The 15813-nt window shown below is 41.4% G+C and overlaps 1 protein-coding gene across 3 annotated transcripts in view; it reads right to left on the bottom strand.

Moving 5' to 3' along the window:
• Nucleotides 1-7162: 7162 nt before the first annotated feature.
• dnajc6 (DnaJ (Hsp40) homolog, subfamily C, member 6) overlaps nt 7163-15813 on the bottom strand; it is a 39728-nt gene continuing 31077 nt past the window's right edge. For 2 of the 3 annotated variants that reach the window (XM_005945111.3, XM_014340981.2), the window contains 8 exons: nt 14999-15370; nt 14737-14880; nt 13960-14061; nt 13710-13844; nt 13297-13629; nt 12772-12920; nt 12188-12364; nt 7163-9982 (listed from right to left, as the gene is read on the bottom strand). In XM_005945111.3, the coding sequence (XP_005945173.1) occupies nt 9881-9982; nt 12188-12364; nt 12772-12920; nt 13297-13629; nt 13710-13844; nt 13960-14061; nt 14737-14880; nt 14999-15370 (1514 nt within the window). In that variant the 3' untranslated portion in view covers nt 7163-9880. The remainder of the gene's footprint in view (nt 9983-12187; nt 12365-12771; nt 12921-13296; nt 13630-13709; nt 13845-13959; nt 14062-14736; nt 14881-14998; nt 15371-15813) is intronic. The other variant, XM_014340982.2, reaches the window with a different exon arrangement.

The raw sequence follows: 15813 nt of genomic DNA on the forward strand, positions 1-15813 counted from the left end.
CAACGTGGGGGGAACATCTCAATGTGTGCAGCTATATCTGAAGATGGTGTGGTAGGCGTGGACCAGTTCTAGGGTCATACAACACTGAACACCTGATATTTTTTTTTTTACAGTTTTTTTTAATTGGTATGGTACTATTTTCACAACTAAAGTGTGCATTTTCAAATCTCTCAGTACAAAACTCACATTCGATCACATTTGTAACACCACTAGTCATCCTTCCAAATCTGATGTCATGAGTTCATTGTATTTGCACATATTTTCATTCCACGTAACCATTGTTGCAGAACATATGATCATTGTGATATATTCTGAGAACATTTGCTTTACTCACCCAAACAAAACAGTAAGATCTTTTTTCAACGTAGTACTTTTACCAATCATTTCATACAGGAGCAAATAATACAAGGTAAGCGTTTCAAATTGTCCTTGGTGATGAATGAGTGTAACTGAACTGTAAAACTTTACACAGCAAATATTACACTTATGTTCAGGCATAACCATATATATATACACATACACACACGGTTATGCCCGAACATAAGTGTAATATTTGTTGTGTAAAGCTTTACAGTTCAGTTACACTCATTCATCACCAAGGACAATTTGAAACATTTACCTTGTATTATTTGCTCCTGAATGAAATGATTGGTAAAAGTACTACGTTGAAAAAAGATCTTACTGTTTTGTTTGGGTGAGTAAAGTAAATGTTCTCAGAATATATCACAATGATCATATGTTCTGCAACAATGATTAAGTGGAATGAAAATATGTGCAAATACAATGAACTCATGACATCAGATTTGAAAGAATGACTAGTGGTGTTACAAATGTGATCAAATGTGAGTTTTGTACTGAGAGATTTGAAAATGCACATCTTTAGTTGTGAAAATAGTACCAAACCAATTAAAAAAAACTGTAAGAAGTGGGAAAGCAAAACATCAGGGTCAAGTGGCAACAAACCCCAACAACAGCTGTGCTATTTTAAAGGAGATTTGCCTGTAAAAGTTATTATTATAGTTCAATTGATTTCCATCACAGCTGCAGCTGGCAGCAGAGCCAAAGAGGGGAGAGAAGTGTTATTTTTAAACTGCCAGTAAGACAACAAACCTCTGCTGAGCCCAGCAGCATTATGGGGTCGACACCATAGCACGCTATGACACCTGGAGTGTTTAAAACAGCCTAAAATCTTGGCAACTGTTGCGCTACGATGGCTTGGCTTCCTGTAACCAGATGTGATAAGTAAAAAAATGCACACAAGATTTATCTTTGAGTTTTCTGCTGATATGTTTTCAGAGATAAAGCTGACGCTTGGCACAGTATGTGTAAAGTTGATCAGTCTCCAGTTGTCGTACATAAAGATGGTGTTCGTAATCAGTCAGTAAAAATAGAGGAGAAAAGACATTAAAAAAAACACAAGACTGAAAAAAAGAAGATATTCTGTTTCTTGTTGATGTATGAAATTAACACCCAGGCAGCAATATCTCAGTGTTTTGCTATGCAAACCAGACATTCCTATTCATCTGTCGCGCACGTGCACATTGATTGTGTGAGTGAGAGACTAATAGGCACACACACACACACACGCACACACACAGACACACACGCACACACACATGCGCACGCACGCACACACACACACACGCACACATGCGCACGCACACACACACACACCCTCCCTCTCTTTCTACAGTCTTATTGCATCAGACAGGATGTGTTGCAGAATGTTCCTTTCATTCAAGTCGATGCTTGTAGCACGGGGATTTCAGATAACCATTTATGAACGGAAAATATGAGGGAAGAGTGATAACGAACTTCAGGGTATGAGAGAAACATAAAAAGAACAGCCTTTAATCTGTCAAAACCGTCAACTAATGTAACAAGTGAAGAATAACTCACCAAATCATTCCACACTTGCTCCACTAACAAAGAAACTTGAGGACAGTTCATTGAGGACATGGAACAAAGGGTCAAAGTTCACAGAAGTCAAAGAACTCTAAAAACATGGATAAGCTGGACTTTCTCACCTCCTTGATGAAAGTTGTTTTTGGCTACAAGAAACAGAAACACTGGGGTTTACATTAGACTGACGTACATTGACACTCATGGCATGTTGAGGTTGTTATTTTTGCTTTTGATTGACTTGACCACTTGGAATTTAGTCTCACTATAATGACTCCAGTGATTCATTAATTATCAACAGAATAAATCTGGCAGCAGCGAACAAGCTAAAAATCTATATTCTGGTGCTATCTGTACATCTGGTCACATTTACAGACATTTAATTTGGGGCTTTAAATTTTTTCTTTGAATTGTTCTTTTTCGTAAGCGAAATATTTGTAAAGCATACACCTTTAATAACTTAAGAAACAACAACTGGTTGGACAAGTTTGACTTTATTTTGTATTTTTATCATATCCACACGGGATAAAAAGTATACATAGAGCCTCAAGTATATACACATACACACTTGAATGTGTCTCTTTGCCAGTATAAAAAGGATGCTGTTGATCTGATGTGAAGTTAAAGATTTTGGAGGTAGTGTAAGAAGTAAGGAGCAGTAATTCAAAAGCCGCAGCCTACCATTAACTTGAAACAACTACAACACCAACATCACTGTCCACAGTGATGCGAATTTTATACCGGCTTGAAATGAGAAGGTGCTGACCAAGTAAGAAGTCCCTGTTCCAAGTTTGGCATCTTTAAGCTTGACTGAAATTTGACGCTGTCCAGATGAACAAGGCAAATACCATATGGAGAAAAGTGTCTTGATGCGTGCTCAGTCATCCAGGTAAGTAAATCTCCTAAAGTTTATTTGTTCATCTGGACGTAGCGTTTTGTGGGAGAAACGTTTCGTCACTCATCCAAGTGACTTCTTCATTCTCAGCTGACTGCAGGTTTCCCCAATCATATAAACAGGACATTTGCACAATGACTGAAACCAGCACCACTGAATACACAATGGCTGTGAGGTGAGTTAATTGATCATTAATATGCAAATTGTTGTGACCATTGATCAACAACCACTGATCAAAGACAATTGGTCATTGATCAAAGACTGTTCTGGAGAAAGGTTTTAAAGTCAGATGAGATAAAAGTTCATCTATTTGACCACTTTGACATGTTTGGAGGAGTAAAGCTGAAGCTTAGAGACCTGAGAGCTCTGTACGAGCTGTTAAGCACGGCTGTGGCAGCATCGTGCTGTGGGGCTGTTTTGCTGCCAGTGTTATTGATACAATGTACAAAGTGGATAAAATAACGAAGAAATTCTTCTGCATCACTTCAGATCAGATGGTTAAAACTTGAACACAACTTGGTTTTCCAACAAGACAGTGATCTCAAACACGCATCAAAAAGTTTTTCTTTCTTTAACTTAACCAGGCTAATATACGCTGCTGGAAAGCAGTACATATAAATGAACTCTGCCAATTCTGCCAAGAAGCACATCAAAGAAGTGGGCAAATATTCAGCCAGAATGATGTCAAAAGCTTGTCGATGGCTTGCTGAAGGACATTTAGACAAATATTAGTGGGGATGTATACATATATTTGATCACGTATGTACACTTTTGACTCCGTTTAAATTCGAGAAAATCCTAAATAAATCCAAACTCCCCATTCCTTTGTTTTTTTAAAGTCATTAAAGATGTAGGCTGTACAATTGCGCCTATTGATGCCCGTCATGTGTACGTAAACTACTGTTCACAACCGTATTTAAAAATATGTCTACATTAACATGAAAATCATATTTACAGCAATTTATCTCAAGACTTAAACAGAAACCATTCACATTTTATTCATATTTTTTCCGTAATGAATGATTTTATGATCCTTTTCCACTATATTTTTCAATAGAATCAACTTTAGTAAATGACAATACTTATTGTATGTTGCCTTGAATATAATATTGTTAAATATAATAAATAAATATAGTACTACTTTTTAAATATAATATTGTCTTAAATATGATATAATATTGTTAACAGTAAATCCACTAATCAGCTCAATAAAAAAAGGACTCTACCAGTTCTAAGCTTCTAGTATTTTTGTTTGTTGACCACTGACTGGAAAGGCCATGTGAAAATATATTTTTATGTACTTCTAATGTTCCCACACTGAGGGAATAGCATCTCTAGAGACATTTTCCCAGGAAGCGGCAGTTGGATCACAGTTCGTACTGTGCTCGTGCAATTCTGAAGTTGTCTTAAATACATTTACGACAATATTTAGTTACACAAAGCAGCACACGACCTGTTTTTCCAGCCGTTCCTGACATCACAGGAGTTTCCAGCATAAATAAGTTTTATCCTTTAAACTGACGACAGTGCTCGCCACAGACCAATCTACTTTTTTTTCATCGTTGATGCAGAAAAACAATGTTCCCTTGTTACCATCAGTCTCTTTGTGAGAGCAATTTGTGGCCAGTCCAGGTTTATGTTGGTTATATTAGAAAGATGATTAAGACCCCCTTTTTGGGAACTGCACATCAGTGTTTACCTTGGCTTTATATTTCATTTCATTTCATTTCTAAAATCTAGATAATCTGATTGTGTGAATCAGGCTCGCAGCAAACAGCGGATCTTTTGGCCTCTTTATATATAGAGTGAATTACAGGGTGCATTAAACACTGAATGTGGAAATGTTCACATTGTTCACAAAAAGATTAGTGAATAACAAACTCCAATAAAACAAATAACAAAAAACAAAGAGATGAGACTCGCTTCAGCAGCAGGTGAGCTGTGATGAAACCAAGCTGGCTTTTCTGTGGGCAGAAAAATTGGATTTACGTTAATTTAACTGTAATAAAAGACAACACTTTTATTAAAACCCAGAGCGAGACTGTCTTCTTACTCTGGGGGCTACTTTACTTTCCATACATAATGGGAAACCTCTCTTAGAGCTCCATTCATTAAATTTATAATAAATTTTAAGCAGAGGGCTAACAAACAAAACAAAACTATTTTGGTGGTGCTCAGGCTCAGTGACAGGATTGGCACCTCTTTCCACAGACTGGTGCAAACAGTCCAACCATATTATAGAAAAAGGGCAAATGGATTACATTTCAAAACAGCTTCAACTAGTAAGATTATGAAGCAACTCATACAGTCAATTTGCTTGCAATAATGACTTCCTATAATAATTTCCTAGGGATTAATAAAGTATTCTGATTCTGATTCCTATAAATTAAATACATTTCTTCTCAGCGATCATTTTGTGGTGCAAACATGCTTACTCATTTCTAATTTCATCCAAATCCCCTCTGCTCATAGCTTTTTTTCTTTCTTTTTTTTCAAACTCTGTGTGTGTCTAACAGCTTGACACCCAAATGCGGCTGGTGTTTAATGGTGTAGGATATCATGAAAATAAAACATCGGCCTGTGCTGATGGTAAACATCCATCAGCACTGGAGTCTCTCGAGAAGTGCGTCAGCACTGTCAGCAGAGCGAGTTGGAAGAAGGAAAAACTGTGTCCAGCAGTAACTTTGTTTTACAATGAATCACTGATTGGGGGGGATTATATTCAATTACCCTAAATTTCCTTCTGGATAATCTAACGCTGGCACCGCAGCCATGTTTTCCCGAAACTGGGCCCCAAGGGGAGAACTATCAGCCCCAGATGGTAACAAAGCCGGAGAGGCTGGAGCACGAGTAGCAAATAGCAGTGTTGTGCCACAGCTTATACTGTAATGGCTCATTAGCATCAGAGCAGTCGTGCACTGCCACAAGTTGACATTGATGATTGCTGCCATTGTGAGTCTGTATGTTAAGGGCCTTTCAAGAAACCCAAGAAGGTCGCTTTCTGGTCAAAAGTCAAAGCCCAAATGCCTGACATCTCAGGAGGGTGGGGGATGGGGGCATGAAAGGCTCTATCCTCAAAAGATTGGAGTTTGGTGTAGAGGGATGCAGAGTATCTGTATCTTTATCTGTGGAAAGCAGAATCCAGGCTGGGGTGCAGGGGAGGAGTAGATCAGATAAACACTGGGGAACAAGATCACATGGGGATTTAGAGGTGAGGAGACGGATTTTACTGGAGATTCGGGACCTGACTGTGAGCCAGTGCATGATGGTGATAAGCTGGTGAGGAGAAAAGCCTTTTTAAAGTTGCAGTACACCATCATATTAATTAATATTCTTCTAAGTGCTTATAGGGTGGAGATGGCAGCACAGTTAACTTGGGTTCCTTTCTTTGCAGCGTTCCTTTCTTACTCTGACAGGTTTTCTTTCAGATTGAAAAAGAATACATATAAAAATAAATTCAAGGTCTTTTTTAGATGTTTACAACTTGCTGCACCTGCAGCCTGTGACAGCTGCACAGGTAGTTCAGCTGTCAAAAGAAGGTTTGCCGTGTCTCGAGGCACAGTATCAAGAGTGTGGAGGGAAAACCAGAAGATACGCAGGATAAAGGACACTCTTTCGAGGATGCCAATGTTCACATTTTGGACAGAGAGGACAGATGGTTTGAAAGAGGAGTGAAAGAAGCCATCTATGTCCACTGTGAGCGACCATCTTTGAACAGAGGCGGGGGTTTACGACACCAACTCTCTGCCATCTATAATCCAGTTTTGAGATCCCTTCCCAGACGCCTTAACGCCCACTCACATCCTGGGCCATCTGACCTCAGGAATTCGCATGACAAGGTGAGGCCAGGTTTCACAATGAACACACCCGAAACTCTGGCTGATTGGGACCCACACCCAATTTCACACCTTGGCTCAGGTGATTAGAGGATCATCAGGGGGTCCTTTTGTCCCTCTGTGGGGGGATACTCCCGCTAGGTTTATATCTGGGACTCTCCACTATTTGACCTTAGAACTGAAGAAGCTTCTCGGATGAGAGGTGAAACGTCTTCAAGCAACTTAAAGAAGTCCAGACGCTTTTCTTTGCAAGCTCCTTTGACAGAAGATACGCAGTTATAAGAGACTCGACTATAGCAAGACTGCTCCTTTGGGCGAGGAGGAGCACATCACCACCAGCAGGATCCTCATGTGCATGTTTCTGGCCAAACTCTCAGAAACAGACCCCATGAGGGTGGCACCACATCCTTTTACTGGGACTCTCAGCTCAACATGACATATAGTTCATGTGCTGTACAATGCAGCCCTCTAGTGGTTACAAAGACAAAGGCCAAGCGAGACATAAAAACAGGAATGCTGCCCACCCTGCTCCGGTTTCTGTTTACTGTTTATTTCTGTGCGCTGCACTTGATCATTATGTACATCCTGTAACCGTAAACAGAACTGAAAAGAACAACATGAACAGAATTTTTACACAGCTTAAGTAATATTTGAACAGGAGACAGGCAAACACATAACTTACAGTACTCTGTATCCAACTCTGAGCTCCTCCATACATACCACAAGTTCAAACAACACACATCCACTGACGACAATATAGAGGTTAGCTTTTTAACATAGCTGTAAGATCGCAGATTCAGTCAGCGAGGGAGCCTATGAGGGTTATTTCACATGTAGGTCCTCAGTGTAAATAAAGCATAGACACATACTACACACTTCTCATATCTTGTAAAACGACAAAGAAAGCAGTCACCTCCAGATTAAAGTTCAGTATTTTCAGCCTGAGACCCGGAGTCTTGTTCGACGGCCCAGTCAACACTTGTTTTGGGATCCTTTCGGGGTCCACAGCCAGCTAATGAAACCACACCTCACATAATTCTCTTACGCTGGTCAGAAGTCAGTCAGCATCCTTAATGCAGATGAACAAACTGGACGAATGAAATCCAGTGAAGGGAAAAGACAGTATGATGCCAACAGAAAATCACCTTTGACCTTACTATGCAAATCAGAGAGCATGAAGACAGTTAACAGTGTCAGGATCTTCAACTGCTCATGAGCATGAGAAGGTAAACACTTGGCTCAATTTGTGTGTGAAGAATTAACCTAAACAGCCTAAACTGTTTCACCCTGAAACAGCTTAAACTGTTTCTGGGGATCGTGTAGGAACATATTAGTGTTTTGTGAAAACCTCATGTGCTTGAAAGAAATTGATCATTGCCTCTCTAGTTATTGCATATTTTATTGTTTTCTCCACTTTGCTCTAAAATGATGAAATGCTTTTAGCACTAAGAACTGATTTTGTGAATAATTGCACGTAAAAAGGGGCCAAATGCATCCAAAATCAGCAAATGTTTGTGTTAGGTTAGTACACATCAGCTGCAGCATCTACTGCTGTTCACTACTTCTAATGCATACCCCATTCTTTTATGCTGATTATGAATAAACGTGTAGCAAATGAAGTAAAAAGTAAACAAAACAAATCAATAAAAAGTCAATTGTTGTAAATCAGTGTTTTGATGAAACACAGTATGATCTGCCTGACGTGAAACAGTGATATACAGTAAACAGAACTCTTATTGCATTCTTGATGGTTTGCGTTTAAGCACATTAGTGTCACTTCTGTGGTTCAGAGATTACCCCACCCAGTCTCAACCTTACAACTACCTCCCTAATTTAATGCAGGCTCCCCTCTAGAACGGCTCTGACTCATCAGAGCATCAAGATGGGATGTTTTGGGGTGTCTTACAAACTCTGGCACTGGGACAGAGGCAAATTTTTTGAGTCCTCTGGTTGTGTGGAGGCGTCTGTTAGAGTGCGTCCCATGGATCCTTGATCAGACGTGGGGGATCTGGGGAGTCTGAAGGATAGGTGTGATGTTAAGGGCGTCACATTCTCATGAACTGCCTGATGTTTCCCAGCAGAGAGCTGCACTGAGATCAGATTTCCTTTACCTGCCAGTGGTTTTTACTGTTTTGGCTGACGACTGTGTTTGACAGACGTTAAAAGTCTTTAAGACAACAGCCTCAAAGTCCTGAACTCTTTCTCACGAGCAGATTGAATTTGAACCAATATTTTAAAGACAAACAAAGCGATTTAATAAATTAATTCATGGATTGCCTTCCTTGAGAGCTGCACCGATTTGATTCATCAGTTTGTGCTTTCACAGAGATGTAAAGCAAAAATATATTATTATATGAGTGAGTGTGCGAGGCCTCAAGGTGCTTCATGTAAGGAACTGTACATGTGCTAATGCTAAAACATACAATCCCCAGTTCCCCACAAGGCTTCAGGATATCAGACACACCTATTCTTATTAAACCTCTTCATAACAAAACCATTCCACATGATATCATATATGTCACATAACAAGTCAAGTTATTGTGTTACTGTTTTTTTTAACTAATTTTGTTTCCTCAGCTACACTCAGCAGACGACATCTTCAAGGTGAAACTCGACCTCTGATCAAGATTTTCTAATCCAATCACCTCCAAACAGCCTATTTTAACTTGACACTGCTGTTTGTGTTTGTTATTTATAGGGACATTAAATAGTGTGAAAACTGGATTTGATATGACGGAACTGATCTTGACTTCAGTGTTCGCTCACAGTACAAAAAAAATGGCTTGAATGCTGTTAAATGCTTGTTGTGCCTCACAGACTTCTTCATGCTCCAAAGCTCTCGCAAAGAGCAGTCTGACAAATGTTTGCTCAGTTTATTCTCGCGCGTTTCTTTTTCCAGATCAACAGCTCTCACCTTGTTTTGATCCGTCTCTTTGACGTCCCAGTGATTTTTAATTTTTTTGAATGGGATGGTTCATACATACAGTATGGATATTAGAGCTACAGAGAGTCAGCTGTTCGTCTGAGCTTCTAGTCCGGGCACGGGAGGCTGTTCTATAGCCTGTCATCACTCAAGTTCTGCGTTTTTGTTGCAAGAAGAGAGACACGAGTTAAAGCATGGGTATAAAGGCAGATGTTGCAGGGTGTGGCTGCAGTATGCGGACAAGAGGTGGTAACACTGTAAGGATTAGATGATGGAATCAGCAGGGACATCATCTCCTCCTCCTTAAGTCCCCTTACGTTTTATTCAGTAGAGAGGCTTTTGTCCTTGGGTCTCAAATTCTGACCAGGCATCATTTAGTTCCATGAAAATCATCTTGGCATATTGTTCGTATGGTTGTCCCGTCGCCTACGAAGTAGGAGAGAAAAAACACAATAGTTATGAACCCATAAGTAAAGCATATTTGAGACATGTTGGCCTTTTGGGATTCCCACTTCATTTGTCTCTCATTCATAGCTTGCTTTACTCGAGCATTATGTCAACATGCTACAATGTAGCTTGCCATCACCAGTGTGTGAATGTGTGTGTGAATGGGTGGATGACTGGTTGTGTAAAGCGCTTTGGGGTCCTTAGGGACTAGAAAAGCGCTATACAAATACAGGCCATTTACATAATATTATTCACTGTTACAGAAAATTCAGGTAAGACACTAACTTGTCTTTCAGTGCTGAGAGTCAGGAAGTATACCCCACTCTTTCTATAATACACACACATCCCTGCATGGATGGATGTTTACAGGTATAACTTGAATCACATGTTTAATTCTGATAAGAGTCCATGTTAAACCAAGCTGCGTTGTTTTAGTGGGTGCAGCGGGAAAGGCCCTGCCTAATGCTTCAGCTGACCACGTGGTAGCTGCTGTACTGCATAGCTGTATCTTTAAGTGGATTACAAGGAAAGCTGTGGCCTGGCTTGGCTTGGCTTGAGAGTCTGAGAGTGACGCACTCTCCGCTAACAGACTCTTCACTTCACAGAGTAAAGTGCAGAGCTTCAGATATCTTTGTATTTCATTATATTGTTCACACGCTCACACATACTTTTAGTTTGGTTTGGTTGTTTTCTTGTTGCAACATCATATATGCAAAAACTTCATCCTCCAGCACTTTGAACACACAGACACTACTGTGTGTGTGTGTGTGTGTGTGTGTGTGTGTGTGTGTGTGTGTGTGTCTGTGTGTGTGTGTGTGTGTGTGTGTGGTGTGTGTGTCTAAATTTATGTGATCGGTCTGTTCATTTTAAATTTGCACGTCTGTGTTTGTCTTGTAATGCTTGGGATCATTATTGTGCATGACTCAGTACTTGGCCAAACTTTAGCTGTTAGATAGATGTCCTCAAATTTGACCCTAGAATATTTTTCGTATAAAGGTTCGTAGGTCATCTTGCGGCAAAACAACCCAAAGCATCACCCCTCCACCACCGTGCTTATCAGTTGCTATGAGTATGAGCTGTTTGTGGTGATACCCTGTGTTTGATTTTGCCAGATATTGTGTTGTACTTTATATATCTTTTTTCTGATACAGAATTTCTCTGACCACTGCATGGTCTGAGTTTGGGATGAATTTGGTTGGGTGTCCCCTTCCGTGGCATTGTGTTAACACACATGGATGACTCAGACCAGCAAACGGGCAGAACGTCTTGTTACACACAGGTGCTCAAACTTGTTGATGATCACTTACTCAAGCAAATGATTATCAGCATCTGGCTGCTACTTACCCCTTTAATTCTTATAGAAGCAATAGGAGTTGTACTTAGTTTTTTACAGAACGGCACAAAGTGCTGTCAAATCTTTCCTTTTCCATCCCTGTATATGCATGCTTGTGAGGAATTATGTTTTTCTTTTAAAACCAGTTTTTATTTTCATTATCATTTTCATGTCACAATATGGCCACATCACATCCAGAATTGCTTATAATCAGGGGTGCACATAAGTGGTCCACAGGTGCGCATGCGCTGTCAAAATAAATGACGCGCACCAGATAAGAAGTTGCAACGCGCGTTTGCGTACATAAGATTTTCTGGAGGAGGACAGACATTTGTTTAGAACTCTTAAAGATGTTGAAGAAGCAAGCTCCTTTAAGCAATTACTTTGGTGTTCCTCCACCTCCAAAGAAATGTCAGAAGGAGTCCAAACTGCAAAAGAAGCGCATATTCTCGGAAAAGTGGTTGTAGGAGGTGAGCTGGCTTCAAACAATGCACAGAGATGTGGTGCAGAATGTGCCGTGAAAATCCCACTCTAGCAGACAAAAACAATGCCTTTTATATGGACGCAAACACGCGTTGCAACTTCTTGTCTGGTGCGCGTCTTTTATTTTGACAGCGAATGCGCACCTGCAGACCACTTATGTGCACCCCTGCTTATAAGCCTGATATAAGGAGAAGAAAGTGAAAATAAAGACAGTCACTATTTTTTCATCTGACTTTACCTTCAGTTGCTTTTAAGTAAAGAATGTCTCGTTATTGCAGCTGATTTATTCTGTACATATGGATATGCCTCCTATTACTGCATCCATACAGGAAGCATAAAGATCCCATTCATCACAAATTCTGTCTCACCTTATCTGGGTGAACAACCAGGACTGCTTTGCGATAGACCTTCTTGACCTGCTCTGGAGTAACCAGGTCAGCCATGCCCACAGGCTTCCAGCGTGTCTCTCCTTCCCAAAGCACAGTGTGCATGGTGGAGAGCAGAGCACGGATGTTACGCTCTTTCCCCTCTATCCAGTCCAGAATCTAGGGCACAGAAGAGGGAGGCAGAGGAGGGGAGCAAATAACCAGTGAGAACCTGATTTGAAACAATTATTAGCATAACTGCTTTCAGTAGTTCTGGCTCTGGTTTTATCTAAAAAAAAAAAAAAAAAAGCTTTTAAAGGAGCAATTAGATGAACCAAAATTTGGTCATGGGAGACCTACATTGGATGCTTCATTAACTCTGAAGTAAACAGAAGAAGTTTAACAGCCAAAGGTTTTCGAGTACATTATTCTACTTTTGGGAATCACTGAACTGCTTCTGTTGAGCTACACTGGATAAACAGGCGACCACCACCAAGCAAAATGTCATCAAAAACTAATTGTAATCAGACACAATGAACCAAAACTTATTAGTTCAACTTCATTAGTTTCAAACAAACAGCTCATGCCTTTAGTTTCTCAGGGTCCATTTCTTTGGCCATCTCCTCCTTCCTCATCTCTGCTATAGTCCTGGGCCCTTTCTTCTCTTTGGTCCCCGCAAAGCCCTGAGCAGACAGCAGGTCGTCAAAGTTGGCATCTGAGGGTTTGGGCTTCGGACCTGACAAAGAGGCAGACAAACACAAAGACAGAATACATACTTGTTAAGCAACAAATGTACTAATTACTATACGGTGAGCTGAAGAACAATGTATGTGTGCACAGCATGAAAATTTTAATGGATAAAAAATGCGGCGCTGTCTCTAAATGTTTGCAGATATTTTGTTAAACATTTAACTTTAAAAATCAAACAAAAAAACCTTAAAACCTTCAAAATGCTCACAATTCTTAATAAAAATTTTAAACCTTATATTTTGAAATATAAGTTAAGTGTAATCTCTATTTTGTTTTAAAAGAAAAATGTCCTTTTATGTGAAATATACCCCAACTGACCAGCCACAACATTTGGAGCGTAACAATGAGCCTGTCGAGCTTACCCATCCCAGCCTGTGCTTTTCCCCCTGCGCTGGGTGAGCCTCCTCCCATTGCGGAGAAGCTAACATTGTAGTTGGGTCGATTCTGGGGCGATGTGTGCGGCATGGAAGTGTGGCTGGGGCTGGGCTTTGGCTGCGGAGCAGGACCCTGTCCTTGCGGTTGCCACCCTCCTCCACTTCCACCAGCCTGCCACGAGGGGAAAGTGCCTCCTGCGTGGGGCTGCCAGGCTCCTGTGTGCTGGGGAGATGGCGGAGGCCTCGATGGGGAGCCCATTGGAGGAAAGGGAGGGGCCGTTCCAGTAGGGGTGGTGGGCTTGCTCGAGAAGCCAGAGCCTCCTGATCAAAAGGACAGAGATTATGGCATGCGAGGTAGTAGCAAAAATACTAAGAACTTAGGAGCATTACCAGCGTCTCACCTCCAAGGCTCCCCCCCAGGTTGCCAATATCAGCGAATGGGTCCAGAGTGTTTGGCTTGGTTTGGTGGGTGGGGGTGCTGTGGACTGAGCCAGTGGGACTGGTAGTGGCTGACCGACTGCCCATACCAAAACCTCCTGAATGAATCGGCCATCAGCAAAGCAGGAAAAATAAATGACACTGATGCCAACGTGTTTTACAAACAGTGTGGTATCTGCTTGTATGTATGTGTGGCTGTGTGCTTGGGAGAACCTGTGCTCGTGGTAGCAGGTCTGTTCCAGTCCCATGCTCCCATGGCGTTTTGCTGCTGAATGTTGACAGTAGGGGTGGTGGGTGGGACGGGGGAACTCCGACCTGTTGAAGCACATAACCATCGGTCACGGGCGGAGCACACAGAAAATGGGAATTGAGGGACACGAAAACATTAAGCCAAATAAAATAACAACAGAACTGAGCTTCAGAGAGCTGTTGTTTCGTGGGTGTGGAAACAAACTTTATAGTTGCTAACTAAAAATTGTCCACAGAAGACTGAAGCCAGAAGGCTCTTCTTCATGCACACATCATGCCCTAAATCCTCAAAGTATAAAAAGTGTAAACCTGAAGTTAAGAAAAACTGTTTTGACATGTTTAAAGTTGAAAATACTGACTGTGAGCTGAGGAAAAGATTACTAGTAGGAGCTTGTGCTGGAGTTGAAAAATCAAGCTGCGCAATCCCTATGGAGTGGCAATAAGATGACCTGCAAACACTTCACATACAGCATGCAAACTCGTGAATTACAAATCATACATTACATGAGCAATACAAGAAAAATGTGTGAGTAAGCTAAAAATGGATATATACTCAGCAGTCGGGTTTGGGTGTCAGTTTAAATAGACGAACAGATGAAGGGAAATTATCGTAGTGGCATCTTGCAAATATCTGAAAACATGCCTTACCCTAATTTGGTTCAGGCTCTTGAAATGCTTTAAGTGCACCCAAAACGATGGTTTGGGAAAATGTTCAGCAGCGCAGCAAGGAGCATGCCTTACCGAGGCTTGTAGGCTGCAGGGTGGGTGATGGTGAGCGAGCAGCATGCAGGAAAGGGTCTGGCTGCCCCACTTTACCTGGTCCGAGGAATGAACCCATCACGTCCTGAGGTTTAGGCATCGGACCCGTCCCAAAAGGATTAAATGCTGAGGAGAGCCATCCACCAGTGTTATTGTCTTATGCTAAATTGCAAGAGTAATTGTGCCTATTTGAAGTCTAGTTTTAGGTTGGACCTAAAAGGAAATGCTTTTTCAAACTTCTCACCTGGTGGGGCAGGTGAGGGGCATGGTGAGGCAGTGTTGGGGGCGACTTTGTGTGGTGTGGACTGGGCAGATGGAGGCCCGCTGGTTGACTGAGGTGGGCCCCCGAACAAGTCCCCTAGGAGGTCAGTGGTTGCAGCTGCTGTAGATGGGGGCTTAGATGACGGGCGGTTGACCTCGTCACCATCGAGGCCGAGAAGATCGACTTCCTCGGCGGGAGCAGGGGTGGCAGAAGTGGGAGCTGGGAGGTCAGGTTTCTGATGGGCTGCACTGGCATTGCTTTGCTGGCTGGAGAGAGAAAGCATTTCATCATCCGACGGCTCGCTCTCCTCGCCACGTACCCGACCGTCTGGACCTCCGTGGGACCGACTTGGCTCTGAAAATGATGAGATGGGAAAAACAGAAAAGAGTATCATGAGAAAGACACATCAATCACGAACAAAGCCATGACTGAAGAGATAACAAAGCAGACAAAGGGAATTAATTTGAGGTTCAGATATAAAGGGACAAGAGTGAAGCAGAGGATGATGGTAAACTACGCAGGTCATTGCTTCTACAGCCAGAACAGCTATTTGTGCTACGAGGTTGCAAACATACACACAGTCTGCAAATAAATTCTAGCTAGTAGTTGCTAGTTGGAGAAAACGTCTTAAATGTGATACATTTCAACGTAAAAGAATATGATAAAAAAAAAAGAAGCTTGTACATGGGATTAAACAGCTGTATAAATCAAAAGCAATATTTCACTTTGGTAGAACATTTTAACGTTGGATTTGTTTACTCCCCAGGCACGTTTTCCCTTTATTTCCTTTTGGGACT

The sequence above is a fragment of the Haplochromis burtoni genome, unplaced genomic scaffold (assembly GCF_018398535.1).
Source record: "Haplochromis burtoni strain Fernald_Lab_line unplaced genomic scaffold, NCSU_Asbu1 Contig_423, whole genome shotgun sequence".
In the NCBI taxonomy this organism is placed as follows: domain Eukaryota; kingdom Metazoa; phylum Chordata; class Actinopteri; order Cichliformes; family Cichlidae; genus Haplochromis; species Haplochromis burtoni.